General features: G+C 38.7%; 1 protein-coding gene across 1 annotated transcript in view; it reads right to left on the reverse strand.

Annotated features, from left to right (window-relative positions):
- The window catches only part of TLL1 (tolloid like 1), a 127,754-nt gene extending 115,675 nt beyond the window's left edge, over nt 1-12,079 (reverse strand). Inside the window, exon 1 of the mRNA XM_070948151.1 lies at nt 11,923-12,079. Within this exon, the coding sequence (XP_070804252.1) occupies nt 11,923-12,079 (157 nt within the window). The remainder of the gene's footprint in view (nt 1-11,922) is intronic.
- Between the last annotated feature and the right edge of the window lie 221 nt (nt 12,080-12,300).

Raw genomic sequence — 12,300 nt, forward strand, 5'->3', positions numbered from 1 at the left:
AACAAGGGCAAATTGCTTAGACTTGTCCAGGCAAATACTCAGATTCAAAATAGACTTATTTTATTTATTTATTTATTATATTTCTATACCGCCTTTCTCCCATAGGACTCAAGGCGGTGTACAGTCAAGAAAAATATAGACATACAAACATCATAAAATTGCTAATTAAAATTATTACTTAGTTTGGTCAATTAAATAAAACCCAGAATTAGGTAACATTTAAAAAAAAAAAAAGACTTGAGGGTGCAATATACTCCCCATGTTTTCCTACGCTGCCTCATTCAAATGGTGAGAGGTATTGTTGGGAGTGATGAATGAAGAGTAAGGAGAATGACAAAAGCATTCATTTCCAGCAAGGTCATACAAGGCATGAAGATCATCCCAAATGCCCAGCTAAAGCAAAGAGACAGCAGCAACACAGGATAATACTGAACACAGATTATCATTTTAATCATTTCATACAGCAAAGGAGGCAATAGTAAACCACTCTTGTATTTTGTCAAGAAAGCCACAGAGTGGCTAATGACATAGTGCCAGATGTTGAGTCTTCAGGTTGAGTGACACTCAACATGCTACTAAGGTCTAAGGATCTTTCAAAATACCAATGATGCTTATGACTCACTTAAATTAAAGCTTAAGGACATCTAGTTGCTGATGTTGACATGCAAGAAAAGAAAACCCAAAGCTGCAAAGACACAATGGCATTGGAAACATGGAATGTAAATCTATTAACATGGGAAATCTTAATACAGAGAAAGATAAAATGAACTGGCTACAGTACAATGACATTGTAGGCACTAGTTATTTGAAATGGAATGGAACTGGACACTTGCAATCAGAAGATCATTCTATTTACCAACTGACTTGCTTTCAGAACCAAGAAAGATAATAACGAAAACAGCACTCAGGTAGAATGCAGTCAATGATTCAATAGATTTCATCTTTTCATATAAGGGTTACCCAAGTTTATGCCCCAACCACTGAAGCAGAAAAAGGAGAAAGCTGATTAGTTTTATGGCCAAGTTCTATATAAAATCCAAAGAATGTGCAAGCAGGAAATGCTACCTCTGATTGGAGATTGGAATGCCGAAACTGAAAATACTAACTGATGTAAGAAACAGAAACAAAGCAAGAAAATAACTCATCAGTTTATACCAATTCAATTATTTCTTCATTAATAACACATTCTTCAAATAATCATGATAGTGGCTATGTACATAGAATGAATAGAACCAGCACACTGAAACCAAATTGATCACATTATTGATGCAGGGAGATAGAGGGGTTTGGTTATAGCGAAGATGTGGCCAGGGTCTGTCTGTAAAATATTATATAGGTAGTCCTCAACTTATAACCACAATTGGGACCAGAATTTCCATTACTAAGAAAGGCGGTTGTTAAGTGAGTTGCATCCAATTTTATGAATTTTGTCATGGTTGTTAAATGAATCACTACAGTTGTTAAGTGAATCATGCAGTTAAGCAAATCCAGCTTTCCCCATTGACCATGCCTGTCAGAAGCTTGCTCCGAAGGTTGCAAATGGCAATCACATGACCCCAGCACACTACCCCTTTGTAAATATATGCTGGTTATCATACTGATGCAGCGGTCTTAAACGTGGGGAACATAAGTCACTTTTTTCAGTGCCTCTTCGAACGATCATTAAACAAATGATTGTGAGTCAAGGATTTCTTGTACTTGATGAACTACGCATATGCAAGTTCCATGTCAAGTTAAAGGGGAACAAGGAAATTAATAAGTTTCCATTACACAATCTTGAGCGTGTTCCCACCATTTTCAAGAAATCACTTTAAAATCCTGAACGTCAGGGACAGCAAACCTGAAGAATGAATGAAATCTAAGAAAAAAAAGAAAGAATGAAAAAAAGAATAAGGATGAATATGAGAAAAAACTGTAAAAGACCAAGAAAGAAGAAACCTAACTAGATGCTAGAACAGAAGATGAATTTTGCCACAAAGGGAAGACAAGTCAAAGGCAAGAAAGATCTCAGGATGGTACATAACAAATAATTTTAGAGAGTTAAGAGATAAAAAACAGTGTTACAATGGCATCTATAACCACATTGAAGATGTCTCCTAAAAATAAAAATAAAAAATCTTCCAAAAGATCTCCAAACTCAGGAGATTCCAACCTTGAACTGCTAACCTGACACCAATGGGCAAAAAGTAACTGATTCAAAGAAGACCATACTGTATGGATGTCATCATCCAAGATTCCTTAGAAAATATTCCCTATTTTCTACTAGAAGATGAAGTTCAATCAGCTCTTTAACCATTAGCAAGTCAAAAAGTTGCAAGCACTAGTGGAATATCTACAGAAATATGACACATAAGAGAAGAAGAATAAGTATTGGTTCTACCTGAGCTATGTCAGAAAAATTGTACAATGACACAATGACTACCACAAAATTAAGGCTTGACTTTAAAGAAGTATTGAAGAGTACACTGTTGAATTTTAATATTTAAAAAAGACATCTGAAAATACCAGATAGCCAAGAAAACAAATAATTGGATCATCAAACAAAGCAATTCAGTGTTATCCCTTGAGACAGAAATGACCAGTATCAAGTTATCATATTAGAGACAAACACCTACCTTTCTTGAAAAGTCTACAATCTGGGCAGAGTTAAATGGAAAGAGAAGACCAATAGCAGCAATGTGAATGATTCCATTACAGCAGCAAGGGATGCATTATTGGAAGGCCTGAAAGGGGACAGATCATTGTGGATAAGGTGATTCCTAATCACTATGAATCAACTTGATTGTGCATATTCAATTTAAAAGAGCCATGGTGGCGTAATGGTTAGAATGTAGTATTGTAGGCTAATTCTGCTCCTTGCCAAGAGTTCGACCCTGACCATCTCAAGACTAACTCAACATTCCATCCTTCCAAGATTGATAAATTATAGGGTCCAGATTGTTGAGGACAATATGCTGACACTGCAAACCGCTTAGAGAGGACTGTAAAGCATTATGAAGCTGTATATAAGTCTAAGTGCTATTGCTATTGCTCAAAAAAATATAGAAGCCAATGAAAAGCAGGACTGCTCCTAAAGTTAAACAGACTGAAATAAGACGCTCAGGTGGCAAAAGATGAATCAGAAAGCACTACTACAATGATGAAAGAAAGAGCTATGTTGCCATTCCTACTCTAAATTACCCTCCTGTCTTAAGGTAGCAGTGGTGGGAAATCCTGTCTGGTCAGTTGCATTGATCCAACCATCAGTTTGTTCAGTTTCTGTAAATGGATCGAAGAAAGGGCACTCATCCAGTCTTTTGCCTCAAATTACAAACTATCTGAAGCGAACCAAGTGATCAACTGGTTAGCAAGTGGCATATGGCTGCAAGAAGAACTTAAGATAACAACTAGCCAGAAAATTTCCAATAGTGTAAAAAGAGGAATCAAAAAGATGGGCTCTAGAGATGAAATGAAGTACAGATGAAGGATAACTTTCCTTTTTAAAAAAAGAAAGATTTTGTACACTGTAAAATGAAGCTAAAAATACCAAACTAACTTTGCTAGTGTGCATTTTCACATTTGATAGTTGCTATAGTTGCAACAGAGATAGAAGAGGAAGAGTCATTGGAGACTGGGAAGGCCTTTTTGTTACTTCTCTGGCAAATTTTGTCTAGAATCTACACTTAAACTTTATACTTTAATCTCACCACTCTACCTTGATTAGATACCACCTACGCTTCTGGTTACCTGGGAGTGTTCTACCCGTATTTCCCCAAAAATAAGACCGTCTTATATTTTTTTGAATACCAAAATAAGCACTTGGCCTTATTTTCAGGGAGGTCTTATTATTTTGGGGTGCTTGGCGCAAGACGGAGCTCCTCTTGCCGCCTTACCTGATTTCCAGCTTTGTCTCCCTAAGCCTAACCACGGGAAATGGCGGGGACCGGCTGCATGTCCATTTAAATATTTTCGGGGAGAGCTTATTTTAGCACATGTGCTCAAAAGCCCGATTGGGCTTATTATCAGGGGATGTCTTATTTTCTGGGAAACATGGTACTACCCAGTGGTGAAATCCAAATTATTTTACTACTGGTTCTGTGGGCATGGCTTGGTGGCGTGGTGTGGCTTGGTGGCGTGGTATGGCAGGTGAAGGATACTGCAAAATCCCCATTCCCTCCCTACTCCTGGGAGAAGGATATTGCAAAATCTCCATTCCCACTCCACTCTGGGGCCAACCAGAGGTAGTATTTCCAGTTTTCCGAACTACTCAAAATTTCTGCTACCGGTTCTCCAGAACCTGCTGGATTTTACCCTTGCTACTACCCCAGAAAGACTTTTTCATTTTGTCAGCCACAACTAACTTATCTTCCATGAAAACTTCTGAATTTCTAGCTACCAAATAGTAACCATCAAATGCATGGAAAAATAATTAAGATTTATTCACAATACATCGAAAATGAACTCTGATATGCATCTATTCCAATGCCCTGATTCCTTAAAAGAGGTCTCACCATTCTTCTTTTAAATCACAGACTAATTAACTGGTTTATAGTATTCTTACATAAAGTATCCCAAGGCACAGGTAGGGCAGGAGGTGGAGTTTGAGGAATTCCAAACCAATTTTTAAATGAGGAAAGGATAATTTACTGTTGCAGCCTGCAAATTGGATAAATCCACCCACACACATTAGCAAATCCCCAGAATGCAGGGTAGTGTGCCACCAGAAGCCAGGAATTGTGATAGCTGCAATAGAAAGATGTACACTCCCATTGCAATAAAGTTTCACAATCCATCAGAATCACCCATGAATTCCTAAACTCCAAGCAAGCGAATGCCTAACATTTACTGGTATTATAAATAATATACATTTACTTATATATGCCATTACTCTGTACAAAATACTAGAAAAAATAAGATATCACAATATTTTTAAAATGTCACAAATAACTTAAGTGTATCACTATTATTTGTTTTTAATTCAACCATCTAAAATTCAGAGCCTCTTACTTTATGAATGAGCACTTCAGTGCATGTTGACCATTAAAGAAAATATTTAAAATAAAAAGCAGTACTCACATTTAATAGTACACACAAGATTAGCCTTACTATAGTTAAAGGGATTTGCTACCAGTTAAGTGTAAATAAGAACTGCAAATTAGCTGCAACCACAGGCATCTTTACCTGGGAATAAATGCAACTGAATATAATTTCATTTATCCCTGAATACAGCTTTATGCAATTACCATACTGGGTTACAAACCGAAACATATTTATTTGAAAATACACTGTACTGGTACCAATGAAACCTGTGTCTGACTAAGTAAATGGGGACAAACTACCAAACTGCAGCACAAAGAACTAATTGGGAAGAAATACACTGAACTCCAGTACTTAGTAGTCTTGCTAAAGACTGTTCAGAAGCTTGACCATTTGAAAGATGGTCAAAATGACAGTGATGTTTAAAGCATGTAGAACAATTTATAACTGAAACGTGATTGTTTTGTTACCAATCAAGTAAAGAGTATTTGCAATTTAAACATAGCTGGCATACATGTACAGATACACACAATATATTATGTATATATATATGTGCACACACATGTATACATGCACACACATAATTAGGAAAAAAATTGTTAATAATAAAAGCACATTTTGCACTGTCAAATACGTAAATTAAAATGACTAAAAGCAACCAAAAACATCTACCAGGGCCAGGCCTCAAACCACTGAGTTTGGAGTACACCCATCACAATTTAGACCACAAACCACTTAGTCCCATTTGTTGCTAAAAAATAAATAATTAGAACTTCTAATTTAGAAGATTGTGGCCAACATGAACACTAACTTTGGCTGAACTATATCTCAAGGAAAAGAGAAATAATGTAAATTAAGTAATAGCAAAATTTAAGCACTTGTTTTAAATTCCAACTGTCTACATGAGTCCAGATTGCATGTAGCAGCTCTTTCAAAATAATATCGTACATACATCACATGCAAACTACAAAGGTATGCCATTTAGATGTAATAAACCATGACCCCATTCCTGGTGCCAGGAAAGCCACTGAGTAGGATTAAATGGATCCTGTATTAATTTACTCAAGAGCATATAAATCTAAAACATATGTCTTGCAAACCAACAGATGTTTCACTGAGGTCTGGAAAAACAGTGATGTCTCTTTTGATATATTAACCAATTGCTAACAAAAGGTAATTTAAAGGATATGGAAAAATATTACAGTAGGTGGACACGGGCATTTAAATAGCTAGTAACCAGATACACTTCATATAATCAAATACTTTATGTAAATTAATAATATAAAGCACTATTCAAAGAACAGAAGGCAAGTTTTGTATCGATTTTATTTCACATCAAAATAATATCTATTCTAAAACAAGTCGTCTATTTTTTTTCCTCCAAGTTCCATAAACTGATTTATTAAATGAAGATCATTAAAGACATTCTTGGCGCAAGGAAAGTTAGCTAGTTTTTAGTTTTTCAATAGAAAGATGCTAGCAATTCCTCTGGGAGATACATGGAAGCCCTCTCTCCAGATTGATTCCTTCAGAGAGGCATCTGAGTTTTTGCTTTTTGGTTCTAATAAAAAATACTCATTTGAAGAAATTATTTTTCATCTCCCACTATAGCTTCTCCACAGTGGAAAACCAGAATTTAATCCTTTTTCATGTCTAATATGGTTTACATAAAAGCCAGTTTGATTCAGCAATTAATGTAAGAGGCAACAAACCACCTTTGCCCTACCTTAGACACAAAGCTAATTGAATGACCTTGAACCAGTCACTTTTCTAATTCCCAGGAAGCAGGCGATGGCCAATGTTTTCTGAAAAGCTTGCCAAAAAACTACAGGGACCAGTCCAGGCAGTCATGAAAAATTAACACTGACAAGAAGTCATGAATGTAGCAGTATGGACCACCTAGTTAGCTGCTTTAAGACGACAGCACAAACTGGTTATAAACAATAACAACAAAAACAATGCAGCAATAATGTATTGGAACACGTGCAAGAAATACTAGTTGCCTGTAAGCAAAAATTGGTGGAAAACAAAATATGCAACAACAGAAAATGAAGAAGCTAAAATGCTGTAGACTTTAGAATTCAGACGGAAAAACACTTGCCACATAACGATTGTTAATAAGACTTAACAACTGTTGATAAGACCAAAAAAAAGTCTGGAGAGTGGACGCTGAAGTACTTGGAGACAGCAGAACTGAAGAGAAAGAACTGGAGAAGATAACAAAACATAAACATCTAAAATAGAAGTAGAATGAAGAAAGAAAAAAAAAGTACCAATCGTAATAGGTGTCTTTGGTGCAATTCCAAAACATCTGGCGCACCACTTAAACACCAAAGGTATAGACAAAATAACCATCAGCCAATTGCAAAAGGCAGCTTTACTTTGAACAGCTTGTATTCTATGATAATACTTACAACACTATCAAACAACATTTGCCTATCACAAGCCCTTGGGATAGGTGGATAAAAATGCAGCAGCAGTCTAAATATCTGGTTGACTGTGTGTTCAACCATAATACAGCCCCAATAAAGTGGTTATGGGATCTGTATGCTCTGAGGAAGATGCCAGCTATGCCAGAGATTCAACTACACTGGGCAGGCCTCATCAGAGGAGCCAGACAAAGAATGTGTATCCCATAAACAATTTAGAGAAACTTATACTGGATTAGTCATTGCCCAGACCAACAAAGACTAGGTGCTAAGCGTTGGGAGTTCCTGGATATCTGGTGACCAAAGGATTACAGAACAACTAGGGCCAGCAATTGCAGGACTGCTGGAAGAAAAAAAAAATGCTCACCCTTCGCAAATATACAGATTGTAAATAAAGAAATAATGATTTGCTATTACAAATCAAGTTCAATGAGAAGAGGATATCTGAAAAGAATTCATCAAATCTGGAAATAACAACATCCCAAATCAGAAATAACAAAACGGAGAATAGCAGATCAAAATCAATTTATAATATAAAATATTCACAGAAGCAGAATTGGAAGAACTGCAAAGATCTGTCAAGGTAATCAATACATTACCAAGACTGTAGAGGCAAACCATTGAAATTGGCAATAGAAGAAGCCAGGATGGTATTGAACCATTTTTATCAGCAAACTAGCCACTCTTCCTCTGTTTTTTCCTCAGAAAGAACAATGTCTTCTGACTGAAAAAAGAGAAGCTGAAGCGAAGAATAACTGAGTATCTATAACACCACAAAAACAGATGAGTAACATTGCCTCCTTTGAAGCTTTTTACACACACAAAAAGAACAGCTAGCACAAGTATTAAAAGACGTTAGTACTGTAGTACTGAAGATAAGCATCAGCTCACCGCAATAAACAAATTAACTGATGTACAGCATAGCTGCAGTTATATCTTATAACTTTCCATCTTGGATGGAAAACAACAACAACAACAAAAAAAGCCAAAAGTTCATCACCAAAATGAAAGACCAGTTTGGAAAATAAGACCAGCATGCTATGATCAGATACAAGCAAGCTAGAACAGATGAAAGAAAAGAAATGTCGAGAGGTTGTATTGATCAAGGAGCACAGGTGGACATGAAATTTTGCAAGTACATCAACAATGGTACTCGCAAGAAGAAAATAGGACATTGAAAAAACATCTGGACACTGAAGAAGATGCAGTGAAGCTAGTACTGTATGCCATGAAGGCTTACCGAATACCAAGGAGACCAAACTGGTTTACAAGACCAAACGAAGAACAGAAAAAGAGACATTGCAAGACAACGTAGCCAGTACATTAAAAAAACAACTGGCGGACAAAGCAGATAACAAGACCTGTCAATGACTAACAGCAGGAAAGTTGAAGAAAGCGATGGAGGATCTAATTCCGAGCTTTAAGAAAAAATCTATAAACAGCCAGAATTGAGAAGACGGCAAAAGACAGCAAATGCCACCTCTGCAAAAAAAAAAAAAAAAGCTGAAGAAACAGTGGACTACCCAATAAACTACAGCAAAAATATCACACAGATTGATCACAAAGGACAGAAAGACCAAATAGCAACACTTGCACATTGGAATATCTGCAAGAAATACCATTTACCTGAAAGCAAGAGCTGGTGGGACCACAAAAGAGACACAGTAATAAAAAAAATAAAGAAGCTAAAGTGTACTGTGACATTAAGAATTCAAACAGACCAGCAATTGCGATACAACACCTCAGACTTAAAAATTGTTGACAGGAAAGACAAAATAGCCTGAAATAGTAGACCTTGCAGTACCTGGAAATATCAAAATAGAAGAGAAAGAATTGAAGAAAATCACAAAATATAAAGACTACGAACAGAAGTAGAATTATTGTGGCAAAAGAAAACAAAAATAGTACTCTTAGTAATAGGCTGTTTGGGTACAATCTCAAAATAATTGGACCACTACCTGAAAACCACTGGCACTAACAATATCACTATTAGTCAATTCCAAGCTTTACTTGGAACAGTTTACATCCTGCAAAGATTCCTTCATATTATTAAACAACAACAGCTGCCTATTCCAGGTTCTTGGAAAGGATTTGACAAGTGGACAAAAATGCCAAATCCAGTCTAAATATGTGTGTGATGATGTGTGAGCACAACCGTAATAAGGTCTATAATTAACTAACTTTTCCCCTCAATTGTTCTAGTTACACTTGCAATAAATAAACCATAGCTGAATTTTATTTGAGATCTATCACACAGTAGATCCTGAAATAAATGCTAGTTCTAAATTGATATTCTATGTATATTACCTGGGAGTAACAAAATTGAACAGAAAAATGTTCAGAATAAACATAGATAGGACTGGACTGGAAAAAGATTGTTTCTTGGGTGACTTTTATATAATAAGGAAAACAAACAAGAGTAAATACATACAAAAATGTTGTTCAATATGAAGTAGCAGCTATCAATTAATAAGAGGGTGAGTTGTTCCTGGATATTTTTTCCAAGATTCACCAGTGTCCCACTGTAACATCTTCCACATTTTATTTTATTTTTTGGGTGGCGTTCTCTGAACTTTTGTTTGCTTGCAGACTTTTCACTCCCAGACTAGGTAACATTATCAGAACTGATGAGGTTGCCTAGTTGAATATCTACAAGCAAACGACTAAGGTCAGAGAACACCAAGGACTCCGTAGTTCAACCTGAACTAGATATATTCTTTTATCAGAACAGGTTTTTTTTTCTTTTTAAGACAAATTACAATGTACCTGAAATGGTACTTTAGCTTTTTCCTTGAACTCTGAAAAATCTGAAAACCTGCCTTTTGTAGCAGCTGAAAGCTAGAGGAAAGGGGGAGGATGGCTTTCTTACATCAAAACAAAACAAAACAGAAGCCTCATTCAAGTTAAGGACTTATCTAAAGGGCAGGTGCTCCCATATCCAGCATAAGGAGGACTGGTATTATTCCGTCTCTTGAGGCATCTTCTAAATCTTCCCCAGCCTGAAGTCCTTGAGAACTGTTCCCTTAGATCGCAGTTCTATCAGTTTCCACAACTTCCAGTGTGGTGGGTTGAAGGACAGCTTCCCAAGATCTAACTGCATTTCCTACCAAGTGTGTTAACACCTGCTGGTTTCAATGGGTGACAGTGTTAAGTGTGCCTATCCATTTCCTCATTCCAAGGTTCAGAGTGCAGATTTGCTCCTTTCTGATAAAAGTTGGTGGTGATCCAGGTTGCTGACCCACCACAATATTATTGTGTACCAGTTGTGGGGATAACAGAGCAATTTCCACAACCTACCATTGCTCATATGCACTGTTGTTTAATCGGTAAGAATGCTGGGAATTTTTTTTCCTATAGCCACCATCATCAAATCCTGTCCATAGGCACATACTGCCCAGGAATAAACTTGATACATTCAATCCACAGAGTGTTGAGTGCATCTCTTAACTGCTAGAATAGCCAACAGGCCTGCAATTGTCCACAAGTTCTACCCAATGGATCCTGTGTTGCCTTGAGTGGCACTTCCATCGTAAGTAATTGAGGTACATACAGACTTTCCTCAGGAACAACCCAGTCCAATTTATGTAAAATAAATAATAAAAAAATAAATAAACAGTTCTCTTCAGGCTTCTGGGTTGCCTTGCCCTACCTAATTAAAGCTGCTCTTCATTTATGTGATTAAGGGACACCAGACCAGCTTTTCGGGTGATCCCGATCCCTTTGCCCTTTCCATGCCAGAATTAAAACTCATGACAGGGGCATGACTTTCCTTTTCGACTCCTCCACCCCTTAAGCGCAGGGACATGGATAAGTAGATGGAGAAGAGGACACCCCCTTCCCCCCTCCCCGAAGAATGACATTTCCAAGGCTGCAGGGGGAAACCGGGGCTAGATTTTTGCACAGTAACAGAGTTGGATAAGAATGCTGGGAATTTGGAGGTCATCTAGTCCAACCCCCTTGGTCGCGCACTAGGGATCCGAACCGCAGAACTGCCGACCTCTTTGATCGACAAGCTCAGTGTTTTAGCCACTGAGCCACCTAGTCAGGCATTCCCCCCCCCCCCCCGCTTTTCCCGCTGACTTTTCTTTGCTCCGAGGCTTGGACCGGCAGCAACCCGGCTGCAAAGTGCAAAAAGGGTAGAGGATGCTGGGGGGGAAAAGGTGGAGAGAGCCGGCTGGGTCCCTCAAGAAGACAACAGGTTCTTCTTGAGAGATCTGCCCCCAGCGGCTTGCGGAACCCAAGTGCGCCTGCCCCGGCTTTTTCCCAAGCTTCCTCTTGGGTTCGGCATTTCTCACTGAGGAAACAGGTGAGCTTCCCTCCTTTCGTCCGCTCCATTGAAGCCACGGCATCTACCCTCCCGCGGTGGCGGTGGGTGGACAGAAAAATCCCTCAGGGAAGTGCCTGAGAAAAGGCCGGGGGGGGGGCAGGGCAGGGCGACTAGCACGCGGAGATTAACCTCGCCTGGGAGGGCACTTACCGGCTTTGCAAGGATCTTTGTAATCTATGGCTTCAGCCTGATCCTCCTGGCTGAAATCGTAACCGTAGTCGAAATCCAAGCCGGAGCAGCGGGAGCGGGAGACTTTGTTCCAGAGGGCCACCCCAGCCAGCCACAGAGCCATCCTCCAGCAAAACATGGTCAGGCTCCTCGGCGTAGAGATGGGCGAGAGAGAGAGAGAGCGAGCGAGCGAGGGAGGCGAGGCGCCGGGTGCCAGGAGCGGCGGAGGAGCGTATACGTGTGGCGGACGGGTGTGTGGTGGTGGTGAGGGGGAGGCTGGAGGGAAGCGGCGCCGTGGGGAGAAAGGGCAGCGAATGTCTCGTCCGCGCCGACTGGCTTCTCTTCTCCAGGGGGGGTTCG

The sequence above is a fragment of the Pituophis catenifer genome, unplaced genomic scaffold (genome assembly GCF_029215685.1).
Source record: "Pituophis catenifer annectens isolate HBS135680 unplaced genomic scaffold, rPitCat1.0.hap2 SCAF_8, whole genome shotgun sequence".
In the NCBI taxonomy this organism is placed as follows: domain Eukaryota; kingdom Metazoa; phylum Chordata; class Lepidosauria; order Squamata; family Colubridae; genus Pituophis; species Pituophis catenifer.